We start from the raw sequence: 19,656 nt of genomic DNA on the forward strand, positions 1-19,656 counted from the left end.
ATACAGAAAAGGTGATTTCTTCAGCCTACATGATGAGGTGTAGACCAGAGAAGGCAATAGTTACACATGCATTAAACATACAACCAATTGCAGTAGAATAAAGAGCTTGTGATACAGAATGGTGACAGGTAAGGTGTCTACATACCCTGATGGCTGAGATCATCAAATGTTGTCAATACAGGGGTTTACACAATACCCGGGCAACCAACTTTCGACAGTTCGCCTTTGCAGTGTATGGGCATAGATTGACAGATTCTTCGTTCGGAAAGTATCTAGCAACTTGTTACAGGAATTGTGCATCTTGTGACAAGTCATTGTGTAAGCTTAATGAACATAAGTTCAACCTTGGGGCATATGACTTGTTCTGCACGTTCCATAGGCCAGGCCTTATCATAATTTAATGACACATAAAATGGGTTTCCACACTACCTCTGTCTGTTTACATAGATGCCTGTGTGTTGTTTGCCATTTCTAATGAGTACCTGTATGTCTGTTAATCTATATGCATGGGTGCCTGTCTGTTGTCCTTTTCACATGGGTTTTATGCATGTCTCTAGGTCTTTGTGCATTACAAATCATTTGTCTGTTTCTGTTGGTCTTTGTACGTAGTGTCTGATTGCCTTTTGGACTGTGTGCATAACATATGTGTGTTATCAATCGATCCACCCAACCCTCAATCCCCCTGGTTACTTTTGCGTTCTCAGACTATACATGCATTTGAGATCTTTACAGTGATTTTGTGTATATGTTCATGAACAGTGCATGGTGCAGCATGCATGAAGGTGTCCTTGGCTAATCATTCATGGACCAGTGCCATTGGTTTTAAGTTATTATTTATAGCCAGATCTCCAATTGTATGTATATAGTTATCTATGATATTTGAGTGGTACTCACCACTGGTGCACAAGACCGTAGCCCGAATAACTGGTGTAACCATTCCGCATGGTCCAAACCAGTAAGTCTCGAAACCTGAGCTATGGCGCCAATGTAGGAGTCTAAATCCTGTAAATGTGTTGTCGATGGTCTGAGATTGTGAGATTTTCATTAGTGCACCCTGCGTCTTCCATGGAGCTTCTTAATCACAACATCTAACTTGGGCTCTATTCCGAAAGGGCAGAATTAAAAGTGAAGGGAGAATGGAAGTAACTTGTAAAATGAAAGATACAATGAGATGCAATATGATATGTAAGGTTGCATTTTCTGAACTGCCTAAATCATATTTGGCTTTATGGACATTTATAGGCGAACGATTCTGGAAAATTCACTGTTCCCACCATAGTTCAAATTTCTCTTAGAGCAGCTCAACCCGCGATACACCTAAGGAGGGCCAGCCTTGATTGGCATTCGGTGACATTTTGAACCTGTTGCTTGTAGCAATTTGGTAAGCAAACAGTGCTGTACAAATGCCTTATTAAATGCCAATTTTTTACAAATGCGTTACCCCATCTAATGACTCCTCTGAACATCAACCTATGCTGTCCCTGATGCACACCACCCTGTGCTTCTGATTTTACATATCTCTATAGCCCCACTTTATACATGTAAGAAATTACTGCTCACATGGTGCTTAACTTCCAATGCGTACCTGGACAGAGTACTGGGGTACAGCATCCTGAACTCATCTGGACTACAACAGACCGAGCTTCCTGCTACACGTCATTCTGTGCTCGACTTGATGCACTTCTGTGTATTGATGGCCATATTGTTTTTTGATCATGTGTGACGCTATGTCTGCAGGTTTGTATGAGTTGGCATATATGTATAGATATGTGGGGGTGTTTGTGTATGCATATGCACATTCTGTGTGACCATATGGTGTGAATGAATGTCTTTATTGTATAAAATATATATCATAATAAATACAGTAAATATATTAAAAATCACAAATATATCTACAAAGATTCCGTAAGAACAGTATTTCAATCACACTTCCTTAAAATGACAGTAAGCATAATCTAAAGAATGTGTTTATTTCCCAATAAATTGACGATCTATTGTAGAAAAACAGTAGGCAACGGTCTCTTTGACAGATCTATGATTAATTAAATGATTTTTTTTAGGTATTTAGGTATTTCTTTCATATGTCAAGTACACTAGAACATAAGCCAATTAAATGCTCCATTGACGCCTTTGAGGGTAAGCAGTTAGTGTTCCACAGCCCCTCAATTTGAGCTATTGGTATCAGGAAATTATACCTCATGCATTTTAGCTTGCGTCCTGCATTCATATTCGAGGCTAAGTATTTTTGCTTTATTCTACAGTACGATTACATTATATAGTGAGCATATCGATGTTTCTGTAATGTCAACAAGTCCGCAGCTCTTGTGTTACTCCAGAGAGTTTGGCTACTTAATATTTTCAGCTCCAATCGGGGCAATTATATTAGATCTGCCGATAGCGGTAAATTACTTTTCATGATTATTTTATTAACAGATACCAAGTTCAGCCCAGTGCATGAATCTTGATGGTTTCTTACCTCATTGTAAATAAAAAATGTCAATGAGTCTTTGTTTTCAAAAGTAATTTAGCATTGCTGCTGAACGACAAACGATTAATCACATCAAGTATAGTTGCAGCCGCATTTTACATGGGGGAGGTACATGAAGATTCATTTAAGATCTGACCTTTTTATATACATTTTGTCCAGATCGTTAATGGATTTTTCAGGAAGAACTAATGCTCCATACAATAAGGTAGGTAACCATTTTGTTTCCAACACCTTTAGAGACTGCATTCTCATGAATTTTTTGACTGAGAGTATCACTATCAGGACCTTGGTTTTTAAGTTGGAAAGATGAGTTGTCCACTATAATCTATTACCACCCGTCAAGCCCAAATAATTGCATGTCGATACTTTTTCCAGAATGTAGCTATCGATTTTTAGTTTAACATGTTTCTAGGTTTTCCCAAAGATCATAAACTTTGTTTTACTTTACTTTTAAGTCGTTTCCGTTATAAAATGTTTGTAAATTCTGTAATTGTGACTGAAGCCCTTAAGGGGGTCAATGAAAATAATACCATTGCATATGCCAAATAACGAATTGGTTTACCTCCTAGCTTTGAGACTAGTCCCTCCGGACACTTTAAGAATTTTTATAGATCTGCAATGTATAGCGAAAAAAGAAGTGGCGCTAAAATGCATCCCTGTTTCAATCCGTTGGCTGTAGATATCTTTGGTGACAAGACATTTTTTGTCAGCTTAAACTGTAACCAACTTTTATTATGGAGCAATATTTAAAAAAATTAAATTGTGGGACTGATCCCATATTTGCACAATTCCTCCCCGGAGTTTTTGTCGATTAATGTTCTCAAATGGCGACGAATAATCAATATAACATGCATACTTATTGAGATTTCTCTTTATGGTTTTGTGGTCCAATAATGTACCTGATTCCAGAATTTTCATAAACAAAACATAAAGTAACTCACTCCAAAGCAAATCACATAAATGGGTATCCCATTCGACCAACAGCTTTCAAAGAACAAGATTTCCTTATTAACACCTTTATTTTCTCCTTTGAAATCCAAAGGTTAGTGTTGTGATAACTTGGTGTGTTCCCTTCTGTGCGCATGAAGTTCATGAACTATACCTAAGCCAAACCCACTAGCTTTGTGAATGCTTCCCTTACACATCAACCTGTAGTAAATATTGGTTAACAGTTCTGGACTTTAAGACATTCTTTTTTCTTTACTGAATGTATTAAATAAATTCAGCACAGGAAGCCAGGTAGTTAGAATGTAAAGGAGCTCGCTGCAACCATGATTTTAAGAATAAACATGACGCAATCTCAAATTCCAGTTTTGACTAAGATTTAATTTTTCTTGTGGTAGATGTAATTGGAAAATCTTTTTTTTGGGTGAAAAAAAGTCCATGTGAAATTGAGCATTTAAAATAATTACATACTTAAAACAGTAATGCTTAAAGACAGACCAAGATTCTTAACCAATGATATAGATAACGTTGTCAGAGCACGAAGTTTCTTGACATTAAAAGAGCTTTGCCGATTTCAGTCCCTGTTCTTCCACCTTAGGTTAAATACAGTCTAGAAGCTTGTGTCAGTTATCCGCATATGTTTTAAATACAGTAAGAGGTAAGGGAAATTGTTATGTTTGAAGTTTGATAAAAAAACTAATAGCCATGAAATCAATGCATTTCAAGACGTATTTTTTTTTTTTTAAATCATGCAATATTTTTATATATGTGTTATTTATAGAGTGTAATTTGTATGTGTTTTGTTGTAGGTGTTGGCACCAGGAATTACTACAGAAAGATTGGCTATGAGTTAGAAGGTCCCTATATGGTAAAAAAGTTGGCCTAGCAGCAAGCAAGAGGAAGCCGGCTAAACAACGGCAATCAAAAATAATTCGGCAAAAGTACAGCAAGCAAAAAGAAGCTGGTTAAAGAACAGCAAGCAAAAAGAGGCCAGCTAAAGTACAGCAAGTAAAAAGAAGCCAGGTAAAGAACAGCAAGCAAAAAGATGCCGGCTAAAGAACAGTAAGCAAAAAGAAGCTGGTTAACGAACAGCAATCATGACAAGCCAAGGAAAACCACTCTTCAGTTCTAGACCATATGATGGAGTAGAAACGACTCTCAGGGACGCGCAACCCTGAACCCTTATGCTTTATAAATATTTTCATCTCAATGGGGCACCTTCACAAAATTACTCGCAATACTATGCTATGTTTCAGTATACAAATGTACTATACCATATGCCATCATTTAACAGAACCCATGGTCATGAAGGAAAATCACAAGTTATTTGATCTAGTTGTAGGTGCTTGTAGATTTTGCATAATAAATGCAATGTTGCTAGGCAAAATGGGAAAGCTGCATCGCGGGTATACTGCTGGGTAAGAAGTACAGGAGCTTTGTCATTGGTTTCTTGAAACGCGCGTTGACGCTATTGCTACCGCCAGAGGGTTGAATTCAGATGTGAAGGTTTTAACTTACTCCATTAAACTCATGGGGGAAGTTGGTAACATATGAGCCTGCCCAGTGTGAAGCCTTTATAAGAAGCACATAAGGTTATTAAGACCAAACGGGTCCATAAAAAGTTTAAAAAATAGATGCAAGTAAATCCCAAAAATACAAATCCAATTATAGTTCTGCATTAGATAATCACTCGTGTTTGTCGTCTACAATGATCATGACATTTATGTTCTGTAAATTATGGTGTGAAGGATCAAAACTGCCTTTGTTCACGAGTCATTTGAGGACACATCAACTCATTGAGTTCAAGGGCTGGCCCGATGTAGTCTAATTATACACTTTTGCTAATTTACTCTAACACTTTGCATTATTCAAGGCTTGTTTTAACCTGAAGGAGCTTATGTTTTCACAGTACACCAAGCCATCCCCCTATCAGACAAGAACATTATGTAGTGCATATGTCCTGAAAGAGCCTTTCTACATCTTCTGTAGGCAGCACTTTACATGGTTTTGATTATGCCAGACTGGAGTTTCAGTTGAACAAACCAAAAAAGCGGTACAAGCACCATTATTTTGTCTTTGTTTTCCATTAACAAACAAGAGTGTCTGCTTCCTTTGCCAGTAGCAGCTATATTTATACGTGTTGTTGGATTTATATTTTTCTCATTAAAAACTGAATAAAACCGCATCTTGATGAACCACTTTTCTTTTTATTATATTTTTCATTTCAAAGGCTCCATTTTCTACTTCAAAAGCTCATTGATACTTTTCCCATCACAGGTTTACAAAACTGAAATGAACATTACTGTACATCAAAAAAGTCTGAGGCCAAGTTGAAGGCGGTCTGCCACTAAAATAAATTGTTGCCTTCAATGTCTGGATACGCTTGTCTGCCTTTCCAGTTGTTCTGGTATTTGATGCTGTGGAAATGTCTTCAGAAACTTGCAGCTTTGGACGGACACATGTGCAACTTTTCATTTCTGTTCTATGCAAAAAAAATTCAAAATGTTTGAACTTTATAGTCAATTTAAGTCAATCTTGTATTGCCGGAATGGGGATCTAGATAAGTAAGCCATAAACGTTTGTTTCAGCGTCTACAAAATAAAGTTTGGTGCTTTTTTTGGTATTCGCTTCTCTTTTTACCTTCTGTGATCTTTTGTTGGAAACACTTTAGTATGCTTTTTATATCTTAGTTCAAGAGCAGCTCATGCCCTTTTCCCAGAATGCACAGCGGGGATTGACACCTACCTGACGGTAGGCATGTACATGATGCATGGAATTGATCTGGTAGTCCTGGAAGGCTAAGGAAAATGAAGGTACCAAGGTACTTGTTTTTTTCCAATGAAAACAGCCATCCTTCATTTTGCTCTCACTACGAGGATCAAGTATTCTGTGGCGTTCTGGTCTTAAATTTCTAAAAGGCATATATCTCCGTTGTCTGCAGCAATTGGGGTATCGCCCCAGATGTGCAAACAGCTGTTTCTGTGCCTTGTAGTGGGTGAGAGTCAGATTTGAATGGTATTGAAAACGGTTTGATCGAGAAGGTTCAACTACTGTCTTATCTGAGATCTTTAACTCATGGGCCTTTTCACCCACAGTGCTGAGCGCTTTTTTGGCTATTTGTGGTAGAATGCACGTTGGATTCCATGACTTTTTCCACATAAGCCAATAGCGCCAAATTTGAGTAATTACTCACACAGCATACTGGGGATTCTAAAGGTACCCAAGGGTTGTGGATTCCCCTGGAGGGGACCAAGAAAATTGGCAAAAAAAGCTAAAGTTTGAGTTTTCTGGGGAAACAAAAAAAAAGTGCTCGGGATAAAAAAAAGTGTCTGTTTGTTCCTAAAAAGGGCTTGAACAAATAGTTTGCTGTTCTAAAGTCACCACCTTCTGAGTTTTCAAGAACATGAAGTGCTGAATTTTAAAAAACTATATTTTTAATCACAGCTGTGGCATTTTTGAAAGAGGTAGCACATTTTTCCTATTTTTTGCGCCCTCAATCTACTTCCAGTTTGTGGTGGAAACCAGTTTGAAACCCATGGGTGATCCAGGAAAGCTATAGATTTCTAAAACGTAGACACAATTCTGAAATCAGCAAGTTGTCATTAGGTAGATCCCTCCAGGTTTTCCCAAAGAGGCTATGTTTTGAAATAAAAAAATATTGAAAATGAATAAGCCAAAACGTCCATATGTGACAACATTTTCATCTGTAACTTTTTGTCACGGTGGCAGATTTACAAAAGCAATATACCATTACGTTGGCTAGACCGTTTTGGTTGCTGGTGTATATAGGGACTATAGATTCTCCAATTTTCCAAAGAACATAGAGCCAACAACTGAGCTACACCATACAATGGTTTTTCTATGTATGCCAAGTATAGACTAAGTCATATGGTAAAATATGTAGAGTGAAAAATAGGTATGAAGGAAACCTATGTATTTCTGAAACAGGCACAAGATATGGAGCTTATGAGTAGCAATTATTTGTCCACCTCTGAATTTTTGGGCACCAAAACTAGCATTTTTCAAAATATCTTCTTTCTTACACACTACTTACATCTGGAAGGCATAAATGCAGCCTAAGCCTATTGGTAATAATGAATGTTCTACTATTCTATGGTCCCACATGTCTTCTGATAAACATGGTACCTCATTTAATGTGGATATGCCTAGTGGCGGCAGTAGGAAATAGTCCAAAACGCAACATGAGCACAGCACATTTTTCCACTGAAAACGGACCCTTTTTTCAATTGTACGTGGCTCTGGATTATGGGCTGTAAATCAGCTGGCACTTAGCAAACCGGAACGTTTTTGAAAACTAGACACCTGGGGGAATCCAGGTTGGGTTAACCTGTGTGGCTCTCACAGTTTTCTTTTTTTTTTACCCAGAATCCCTTGCAAACCTCAAACCTTGACAAAAAAAACTAATGTTTTCACATTTCTGTTACAAAATGTTGTGGAATCTGTCGGGAGCCACAAACTTCCCTCCAGCTAGCATTCCCTCAAATCTTCTGTTAAAAATTGTATTTCACTTGTTTGGGTAGGCCTAGTGCCCGTGACAGGAATCGGCCCAAAATGCAACATGGATATATCCAAGTTTCCACTCTAAACCTTTTTTTGCAAAGTGCGTAGCTGTGGATTTTGGGCTATAACTCAGCTGACACCTAGGGAAACCTAGTAAACTTGCACATTTTTGAAAACTTTTCACATAGGGAAATCCAGGGTGGGGTGGCTTGTGTGGTTCTCACTAGTTTTTTTTTACCCCGAATCCCTTACAAACCTCAAACTTTGACTGGGAAAAAAAAAATCTCACATATCTGTGATGGAAAATTTATGAATCTGTGAGAATTCACAAACTTCCTTCGACCCAGCATTCACTCATGTCTTACAATAAAAATGGTACCTCACTTGGGTAGTTCTAGTGGCCACAGCAGGAAACGGCCCAAAACCCAACATGCGTATATACTATGCCTCCACTCAATACGGACCCTTTTTTTGCAAAGTGGGTAGCTGTGGATTGAGGGCTATAGCTCCGCCGGCACCTAGGGAAACATACTAAGCTGGCACATTTTTTAAAACTGGACAACTTGGGGATTCTAGGGGTGTGTGACTTGCATGGGTTGTACTAGAAAATTTTACCCGGAATGTTGTTGTTGTTGTAAATGTTTTTGAGCTTGTAAAGCGCACTGCTACCCGTCCATAGGTTTCCTGGCGCTGTATAACTCTGGGGAACCCGTCCTGGCTTTCCCTGTGGGATGGTCCCTTGCTGGGAGTCCCCAAGGTGGAGCCAGGCATCCCCGGAATTGGTGGGGCCGTTGTGGAGATTAGGCAAGCTAATGCCCAGAGTTGCCGAGTGGAACCCCTGATTAGAGTAAGCACCGAAGCGAGAATTATCGAGTCCACTGACCAAGGTCCACGACCCTGCCGCGACGGGAATTGAACCCTGGTCCCGGGCCAACTTCTGCTCTCAGGCCTGCCGCCTCTAACCAGTGAGCCACACTACTCCACTACTACCCGGAAGCGCTTGCAAACGCCAAACTTTAGTAAAAAACATATTTTACTTGCATTTATGTGATGGAAATTATTCTGGAATCTCAAGGAACCACACATTTCCTGCCACCCTGAGTTCCCACATGTCTTCCGATACGAACGGTACCCCACTTGTGTGACTGAGCCAAGTGTCCATGACACAAAAGGCATTGATAGATAAGCAATAGGCGTTGCTGTGGTATTGGGGGCCGTGTTCTGGCGCTACCCATGGACATCTACGGAGCACAGACTTTTTTTTAAACTAGGCAGCCAGGGGATTCCAAGGTGGTGTGTCTTGCATGCCATGAGGGTTTCTTACCCACAATGCCCTGCACACCTCAAATTGTGCCTGGAAACACGCATTTTTCTTTACATTTCTTAGACTGAACTTCTGGAATCGGCAGGAATCGACAAAATTACTGCCATCCAGCGTTACCCCACTTGTGCCAATAGAGACGCGGTGCTACTTGTGTGGCTCGGCCTAGTGCTTGGGACAGGAATGGATGAAACCACTTGGTCACTTGTGTGCACCAGAAAGTGGCGCACACAAGTGAGATACCCTTGTTATCTTGAGACTTAGGAGAATGGTTTGTGGTAGGAAATTTATGTCTTTAACAGATTCCAGATGTTTTTCTCACAGACATGAGGAAAGTATGTGTTTTAGTCAAAGGTTGCGCTTTGCAGGGCATTGTGGGTAATAAAATGTTGTGGGATTCACGCGAACCACATCACCCTGGACTCCCTTGGGTGTCTAGTTTTCAGAACTGTCTGAGCTGGTAGGTTGTCCCAGGTGTCAGGCTACCCAAGCAGAAGAAGTGCAGCCATATGCCATTGCAAGTGGGACTATATAGGGAGTTAACCACACTCTCCTGGCTCATATGTAAAAACAACACCCAAAGGAATTAAATGTAAAGTGAGTAAGTAAGTAAAAAGCTTATAAAGCACAGAAATGCCGAGGCGTCTTGGCGCTGGAAGTGGCGAGGAAATGAGTGAAGAATCAGGTGAAAGCTTCATTCCTGTAAGGGAAATAGCCAGGTCTTAAGCATTTTCCTAAACAGGGGTCTAGTAGGTTGTACCCTAATGATGACCAGTAATATATTCCAGAGCTTAGATGCTTGATAGGAAAGGCTTTTCCCTCCCCATCTATACTTTTGTATTTTAGGGACCTGGACTAGACCATTATTGACCGATTCAAGATTACGCCATCGGGAGTGCCAGTGAAAAAGTTTCTGTAGGTCCGATGACCCACCACCATATAGAGCTTTATGCTCGAAACATAGTGCCATGAATTTAATGCGCTGCTTGACCGGAAGCCAACGCAGCTGCCTAATGCTGCTGGCCATATGGTGATATTTTGCACTATTGAGCAGCATTTGTGCTGCAGCATTTTGGAGGTATTGAAGTTTTAATAGTTGGCGTTTGTATATGCCCACGAAAAGTGCATTACAGTAGTTGATTCGTGAGAGAATTAGTGCGACTACAACAGATTTTCTAAGGTGTAGGGGAATAAAAGGCAACATTTTGCGCAAGGTTCTTAGTAGGAAGAAGCACGAAGATATAATATAGTTGATCTGTCCTACAAAGTTTAGTTGGTTATCAAACAGGAAACCTATGTTCCTGGCTTTTACAGCGGGGCTCGGGCAGTAACCTGCTTCGGCTGGCCACCAGGATTGATTCCAGTGCAGTGGCCCATTCCCAAACGCCATGACCTCCATTTTGCCTGTGTTTAATTTGAGGTAATTTGGATGCATCCACCCCATAATGTGCTTCAGACAACTGTAAAATCTACGGGCCATGGTTTCCACACTCAAAGAAATAGCTTTGCCAAAGGTGTAACATAGATGTTAAATAAAGTTGGCAACAATGCTGAGCCTTGGGGAACTCCGCAGGGGAGGGAGAACCTCTCTAATTTAAGATAGTCCCAACACACCCTCTGTTCCCTCGCAGTGAGGAACGAGGTGAGGAGGGTTAAGGCCGCCTCTTTGATGCCTATTGCCTTCAGCCGCTGCGTTAATACCAGATGGTTAACAGTATCAAACACAGTTGATATATCAAGTAGGATTAAAATGGCTGTTCCTCCCCCGTCCAGCTGTCTGCGTATTTCCTTTGTGGCCATGATTAGAGATGACTCAGTGGAGTGCCGTGGTCTGAAGCCATGTTGGGTGGCATCTATAAGGTTATTGGCATTGAGATATGCAGTTTGATCTTGGTTGATTGATTTTTCTAGAATTTTGGCCGCAAGCATATAGGCCGATAGTTTTACACCTCGGAAGGGCCCATAGATGATTTATTTAAGATTGGTCTAATACAGGCTTTCTTCCAAGAGGCGGGAAAGTTTGCTGACCTGATGAGATTTTTTAAACGTGGGACTAGTTGAATAATAATCTTATCTGAAGCCAGATGTATTATAGCGGGCGACAGGGGTCTGTCCGGGACCCAGATTTTGAGGATAGTCGCAGATCGTTTACCTCGTCCACTGATAAGGGTGTGAAACTGGTCAATTGGCAAGCAATGGTATCCAAAGTAGAGTCCACAGTTGGTTGTAAAAGGGGTGTGATAGAAGCAGGGACCTGACCTGCAAATTCCTCATAGACCGTTTTCATTTTGGTCCGAAAAAAATTGGCCACCTTATCGCAGAGAGCTTGATGTGGTACAAAAAGATTCTCCTGATTCAGTGTGGAAAAAGCGATGATGGTCCTAAAATGCTCTCTCGAAGAGTTTTTAGCCGCCTCGATTTTGCCTGTAAAGTATTTCATTTTAGAGCTTTTAATGGCTTCCATGTATTCAGCTAGTGCAAGTTTAAAGGTAAGTTTGCCCTGCTCACTGTAGTCTGCCTTCCAAGCCAGCTCTAGGCGTCTACACTTAAATGTTATACGTTTAAGATCGTAGTTATACCAGGGGGCTGGAGCTTTATTTCTCGGTTGTTTACTTATTCTTTCTGGGGTCAACCGATCCATAGCTGATCTAATCCAGCCATCAAAGTTATCGGCGGCCTTGTTTTCATCTACCACTAAGAAGGGTGTACTTTTATCAAGCGTCTCTACTAGATTCACTTTCTTGATTTTATGTCATGATCTAAATTTGTCAGGGGGCAGGTTCTTAGACTGCGACATGTGACTTGAAATGAGAGAGTTTGAAGAAAATAGCTTTGTGGTCTGTCCAAGTTAGGTGCAGTACTTTGTCCACAATAATATTAGAATTGTTGGTGAAAATACCATCAAGAATATGATGGGCCTTATGTGTGGGCTCTGAAACTAATTGTGTGAAACTGTCTAATAGAGTGGAAGTGTCTATAATCTTATCACATTCTATATGAAAATTAAAATCCCCCAGTATCGTAAACGTCAGGGAGTCCAGACAAGATTCCATGAGAGTATGTAGACATGGAATGAACAAAGATTTCGGGTCTGGCAGCCGATATAGAAGTAGACCGGGGAAGGAAAAGGTGTTACAAATTTTAATGTTAAAGATCATAGCTTCTGCACTTGGCAGCTGAATAGACTCAAAGGTGGCTTTAAAGATAGACCGGTAAATGATTACTATGCCATCCCTTTTTGCCCGTTCCTGTCTACACTGGCTAATAAATATCCTGCCGGTAATGCATGACCCAGTCGGGCTCGGACGTTTCATTTGCCTAAGTTTCAGTTAGGAAAACCATATCCGGGTTTAACTTCTGCAATATACATTCAAACTCGCATTTGAGCTTAATCACTAGTGTTAAGCAAAATGGCATTTAGCGAGCTCCCAACCTGTTCATGGTAATTATTTTTCCCCTTTAAGGGGGTTGTGTGGAGGAAGAGCGCAATATAGTTAGTACAACTAACTATATAGGAGCAATGTCAATGGTTTTGTATGAGTGAAATGTCCAGCTAACTATAACACCTCTAAAACTTATAGTTTTTGAGTGAATTTTAAAGGTTTTTTAAATGCTAATTCCTAACTACATAAGACCTGAAACCTATGTTTTTTTCAGTGAATTTCAAAGGTTTTTTAAATGCTAATTCCTAACTATATAAGGCCTGAAACCTATGGTTTTTTCAGTGTATTTCAAAGGTTTTTTATATGCTAATTCCTAACTATATAAGGCCTGAAACCTATGGTTTTTTCAGTAAATTTGCAAGGTTTTTTAAATGCTAATTCTATTAGCGGATAACGTTTAAATATGTTAATATCCTTGTGGGACCACCTGAGCAGCCCTAGGGGTCAGGGTGTTTCTACCCTGCCCCCTTTTTGCATTCTACACGTTTGTTTTTCTGCTTATTTTGTGCCTCGGTCTACCTAGCACAAGATGAATGCCAACACTTCCTGGTTAGAAGTGTTGACTGCCAATGAGCATGCTGCTTTCCTGTGAAAGGCATGCTGATTGGCTGCCACTGTCTGTCAACACTCCAAACCAGGAAGTGTTGGCAGCCATCTTGTGCCTCGGTAGAACCAAGGCACCAGAAAGCAGTGAAACAAAGGTGCAAAACATGCAAAGGGGGCAGGGTAGAAGCACCCTGACCCCCTAGGCCTGCTCAGGGGGTCCCACAAGGCCCCCCACGGCCCAATTTTTTTTTTTTCAGAAAATCACGGGGGTACGCGCACTGTACAGAGTACAGTAAGCTTACTGTAAACTTACTGTAAGCTTACTGTACTCTGTACGGTACGCGTTTGAGTTCTACACGTTTGTTTTTCTGCTTTCCTGTGCCTCAGTCTACCGAGGCACAAGATGGCTGCCAACAATTTCTGTTTTGGAGTGTTGACAGACAGTGGCAGGCAATCAGCATGCAGCTCATACTCGGGAAGGTACAGAGTACAGTAAGCTTACAGTGCACTCACGGTGTGCCACCCATAGATATATAATTTGGGAAAATTCAATTTTCTCAACAACTACTGGAGCGATGTTCACAAAATATAAAAAAGGCACTACTGCATACCAGGCTCTACCATTTTGCCAAGTTTGCAGTAATTCCATTCAGCCGTTCGGGCTATAGCTGTGTCTAAAGGTCCTATGGAAAATTGCATTGGACTCAATTTCACATTCAATTTTCTCAAAAACTACTGGAGGGATTTACACCAAACATACAAAAGGTACTGATGCATACCAGTCCCTACCATTTTGCCAAATCTGGTGTAATTTCGTTCAGCCGTTCGAGCTGTAGCCTTGTCAGAACGTCCCTATGTTAATGTCCCTATGGAAATTAACATGGGGAAAACACGTTTTGGGACCCCCCTTTTTTCTCAGCCCCGCTTGACGAATCCCCCCAAACTTTCAGGGAAGGAGCGGAGCGCAGGGAGGCAAATTTAAGGAAAATTACAGGCAGATCCCTCAATCGGCGCTAAAGGTATTCCCAATAGAATGTTCGTAATTTCCTATGGTAACTAGGTCCTAACTATATATACCTACTGGCGACCGCCAGTAGCTAATATATATATCGCCACCTTAGGGAGAAATTTCTTTAGATTGCGGATAACTTTGCCGCCATTTGACGAAACATCATAAAACTTTCTGTAAAAAGTGCATCCACCCATGCTCCTTCTGGAAAGTTTCAGGGTGGTCCGTCAAGCTGGGGCAAAGAAAAAGATGGTTCTAAAACACATTTTCCCCATACAATTTCCCATGGGAATTTTAGACCGTGATACCGAAAAAAACGGTTTAACAGAATTACACCATATTTGTCAGACCACTAGTTCACTACTCACCGAACATGCTTTTTGTAATCCGGTGTTAATCCATTCAGCATTTTTTGACAAATTATGGTTTAATAGTTAGTCATATATTGACCATTGGTTCTGTGGAAGTTTTGGAGTACTGTAAACTTAAATAAAATACTGCAATCTGATTAGCCGAGAGGCCTTTTTGTTTGCTGATGGCTGCTTTGGTCCCTGTCCTGCAGAACCAAACTCTCTGACTGGTTGGCCGCAACATTGAGAGAAATGTTGCGGCCACCATTAGAGGACACTGGGACTCTGTGACCTATATAGGAAGGTCAAGGAGAGAGAATCTTTTAAGTAATAACAAAGGGAGAGCACCCGAGTCTCAGTGAACGATTCCAAAACCAACTCTGTGATCATCTTACTCAGCAGTAAAAACATTTCTTCTCCAGTTGGTCTTTTGGAACCAGGAATAGATTATGTAGTCCATCTTGGAGCCATGTTGGGATCACCAAATATCTAGAGGCCTTAAATCCCACATGCCCCTTTTCTATGCCTCAGGCACGGAGGTCAAACAATAACACTCTAAAGCACAATCAAACACTGCATTAAAATCCCTAGCAAGCCCCCAATGACCTATTGTAGTATCAGAAATGTTGTGAAATACTGTGGATTACAACTATCTCATTTCCTCATTTGGTCTATAAACAGAAAAAGTGCATATTCCAACCCATGTAGTTTCCTCATATGAACAATTGTTACTTACATGTAAACAGGTGATTCTCCAGTATTGGTGTCTTTCATAGATTCACATGCTTGAATATTCCCGGTCGTCGGAGTGGGAGTCCCACGGTAAATAAAATAGCAATAATATACTATATATATATATATAAGTAACAACATAAAAACCTGAAATATGTACAAGAAAAAAGGCAAAACCTGCCTACACATATTTCTACATAGGAATGCATGGGAAAAGGAAAAAACCATATGCAGTCTATCCTTGTCATTATGTTGGTCCAAACTGCAGCCAATCAGGCGATAGCAACCCTCTAGAACCTTCTCCTCCGAGCTCAGCACCTCAGATTTTCGTAGCACAAGAGTGACCCAAGAGTCTATGAGGAGAAGAGAGCCTCTCAGGGGAGGAGGGAGGGTCGCATGTGAATCTATGAAAGACACCAATACTGGAGAACCACCTGTTTACAGGTAAGTAACAATTGTTCTTCTCCAGTATTAGGGTGTCTTTCATAGATTCACATGCTTGAATATAGAATAGATAGCAGTCAGCACCCGAGAAAAGTTTCCATAATTACAAAGCATATGAAGAGACTGAAAAGCACATGTATGAAATACAAATATATATAGAAAACAGTCAATAATTACTTGGAAACCAATAAGAGGAGGGTAGAACAGAGGCAGCACAACTTGTCCCACTGCAGTATCTGCTTCATTCATGGCACCCAGACAGTAGTGTTTCGTAAACGTGTGCCTGCTGGACCACGTGGCTGCTCTGCAAATTTGATGCAGCGGGACGCCGGCAAATAAGGCAGTGGAGGACGACATTGATCTGGTAGAAGGGGCTCTCACCGAAGACTGCAGAGGCTTACCTGCCTTTTGATGGCAGAAAGCAATGGCTGAAGACACCCAACGGGCTATAGTAGGTTTAGTAACTGGATGCCCCTTGTGAAAACGTCCATAAGCGACGAAGAGTTGGTCAGATTTGCGAAACAGCCGTTCTGCTGATGTAGAACTTCAAGCACTGTTTAATGTCTAAGGAGTGCAAGCGTTTTAGGCAGAAAAGTAGGGTTTGTGCGAAGCACCACAGTCTGACTGAAACTGAAGAAAAGGAGGATTGATCGTAAATGCATGAATGTCACTTACTCTACGAGAAGACGTTAATGCAAGGAGAAGAGCAACCTTCCAGGTGAGATACTTTAGGTCAGCTCTATGTATTGGCTCAAATGGCGTTTTCATCAATTCTGTTAAAACAATGTTAAGGCGCCAAGCTGGAGGAGGGCACGGAATCGGTGGAAATTTACTAAATAGTCCTTTGAAAAATTGGCGTATTAACCTAGAAGAACAGAGGGAGGAGGAGCCATTGTGGCGGAAGCGTAAAATTGCCGCCAGAAAAACCCTTAAAGTGGCATGAGACAATCCTGACTGAGCCAATTGAAAGAAGAAAGGGAGGAGCTGTGCAGGCGTTGCATGTATGGGATGAACACCGGCAACAGCACCCAAATGGCAGCATCTCTTCCATTTCAACTTGTAGATCTTTATAGTTGAAGGAGCTCTGGCCTGAGCAAGGACGTCTCGACATTCCTGTGGAATGGCTAGATGGGCAAATTCGCAGTGATCTGAAAGAAACAGGTTAGTATTAGATTCCTTACCTTAGAATATCCCCAGGCGTCAGTCTGGATCCGGAAACTTTTGCGTAGCAGTACCCCTGCGCGTCGGTAGGCGTCGTCTGCAGGCGTCCCCTGCGGCTCCGCGGCATCGGCGTCGTGCGCCGTGATGACGTCGCTGGAGTATATAGACGCCGCCTCCGCGCGCTGACGTCAGTTCTTCTTTTTTCCGCGCCAGTTAGCGCAGATCCGAAGAGCAGTACTCCGGTCTTTGACCAAAGTTTTTTGATTACTCTAACTCTTTAGGTGCCGGTAGGATGCCCGGTTTTAAAAATTGTGACGGGTGCGACCACCTGATGTCGGTCACCGACCACCATCGACTCTGCCTCCGGTGCCTGGGCGCCGACCACGACGTGGAGTCCTGCGTCGACTGCCGGGCCTTGACGGGTAAGGCTAGACGGGAGCGGTCCCGCAAGCTGCTCGAGTTCCGGCTGTCGGCCCCGCGCCGGGAGCGGTCCCGGTCCGGCCAGAGGTCGAGGGAGCGGTCGAGAGAACGGTTGCGGAGCCACCACGAGCGCTCCGGGAGTCGTCACCATTCCTCCGGTTCCTCAGGTAAGCGACACAAGAAGTCGGGGCGTCGTCATCGCACCCCCGACTCCCCCCGACGCTCGCGCGATGCGGCCGGGGGTTCGGGTGGCCCCACCCCCGCGGCCCCGCGTGGGTCGCCGACGCTGCCTGCTCCATACCCGTCGGTCCCTGGGCAAGGCGTGTCGCGCGAGGAGATAGAGGAGTTCCTCATGGCCATGAGGGCGCTGTCTCCTCCGACGGGGCCTATGGCGCCTGCGGGCCCGGTGGTCCCGTCCGGGGGCCCGAGCGGTTCGGGTGCTCCTGCCCCGACGCCGTCGGGTGCTCCGGCCCCGACGCCGCCGGCGGCTCCGGCCCCGGCGCCGCTGGGCCCTTCAGGGTCGACGCCGGCTGGTCAACCGGCCTCTCCGGCGCCGATTCCATCGGGGCAACCCGTGGCGCCGCCTCCGCGCGGCGCCGTGCCTCCGACGCCGGCTCCGGGCGGCGCCACCCCCATTCCCTCTCCAACTCCGGACGCGGAGCCGGACCGGCGTCGTCCGACGCCGGGTCCGGCGCCGATGGGGCCCATTGACCCCGAGGAGCCGGTCTACATCGTTGAATCCGAATATGGTGATGAAGATTATGGAGAGGGTTGGGAGGGGTCTGAGGACCCTCTGTCACGCGAGTGTCAGTACGACGTGGACTGGACAAGTGACTTGGGTGATGCCAGTGGTCTGGACGACTCTCCTAACCCTGGTTTTGTCTCGCCTCCCACTGTGGCGTCGGAGGCTGGGGATGCTTATTCTGTGGTGCTGATGAGGGCTGCCAAGGCCTTGCGCCTTGAGCTCCCCGTCGCTAAAGTGAAGCCTAACATCCTCACCGAGCTCTTCAAACCGCAGTCATGCCCACAGGAGCCTCTGCTGCCGTTCAATGAAGCCTTGACGGACGTTCTTTTGGGCACGTGGTCCAGGCCCGCTTCAGGTTCGCCTGTTGATAGGAACGTTGCCAGGCGCCACCGTCCGTGTTCGGACGACCCTAAGTTCCTGTCCACCCATCCCACCCCTGAGAGTCTGGTGATCCGGGCCTCAACAGCCCAATCCGCATTCCCGTCGGCCCCGCCCGACCGGGAATCAAAGAGGTACGACCAGTTTGGCAAAAAGGTCTTCTCATCCCTGAGTGCGGGACTGCGGTCTTGCAATACCGCATGCCTCTTGGGCCGCTACACCCACTCTCTGTGGGATACGGTCGCGGAGTGTCTGCCGCAATGCCCGCAGGAGGTACGGGACAAGCTCGGCCAGGCTATGGTTGAAGGCCGAGACGCGGCGAGGTATTCCATCAGGTGTGGTCTTGATACGACCGACTCGCTGGGCAGAGCGATGTCCACGACGGTGGCGATTCGTCGCCACGCCTGGCTGAGATCCGCCAACTTCTCACCGGATGTCCAAAATGCTTTGATGGACATGCCGTTCGATGGCAGTCGCCTGTTTGGCGACAAAGCGGACAACGCGCTTGAGCGCTTCAAGGACTCCAGGGTCACGGCCAAGTCCTTGGGTCTCTCGACCCAGCGCCAGCAAACGGGTTCGTTTCGCTCCTTTCGTGGCCAAGGAAGGGGCGGTCCCACACGTGCTGCCAGCCACGCACCGCAGAACACTTCTCAACGCGGTGGCGGCCGTGGATTCCGCAGTGGAAGCGGTCGGGGACAGCGGCGAGGTCAGACCACACCTCCCCCCGCAGCAGCCTCCAAATCCTCCTAGTCCGAGCTTTCAGGCCCATGTGACGTCAGTGGGTGGCAGGGTTCGCCATCACCACTCCCGCTGGTGCACTATCACATCGGACAGGTGGGTGCTGCAGCTCGTCCGAAAGGGCTACTCCCTCCCCTTCGAGACCACTCCTCCAGCCATGCCACCGCAGAACCACCGTGTGTCGGGGGACCACTTGACACTTCTGCAGCAGGAAGTTACGGCCCTCTTGGCCAAGGGGGCCATCGAGCGCGTTCCTGGGCCAGAATTAGGGTGTGGTTGCTATTCCCACTACTTTCTGGTACCCAAGAAGGACAAAGGGGGCCTGCGTCCTATCTTGGATCTACGGAACGTCAACGGCTTCCTCCGGAAGGAGAAGTTCAAGATGTTGACTTTGGCTCAGGTCTTGGCTGCTCTG

At 43.9% G+C, this 19,656-nt stretch overlaps 1 protein-coding gene across 1 annotated transcript in view; it reads left to right on the forward strand.

Annotated features, from left to right (window-relative positions):
- Window positions 1-6,056, forward strand: part of ELP3 (elongator acetyltransferase complex subunit 3) — a 731,849-nt gene extending 725,793 nt beyond the window's left edge. The window contains exon 15 of the mRNA XM_078649905.1: window positions 4,243-6,056. Coding sequence (XP_078506031.1) covers window positions 4,243-4,319 — 77 coding nt within the window. The 3' untranslated portion in view covers window positions 4,320-6,056. The remainder of the gene's footprint in view (window positions 1-4,242) is intronic.
- Window positions 6,057-19,656: the final 13,600 nt, after the last annotated feature.

This window comes from Lissotriton helveticus, chromosome 6 (assembly GCF_964261635.1).
Source record: "Lissotriton helveticus chromosome 6, aLisHel1.1, whole genome shotgun sequence".
NCBI classification, from domain to species: Eukaryota; Metazoa; Chordata; class Amphibia; order Caudata; family Salamandridae; genus Lissotriton; species Lissotriton helveticus.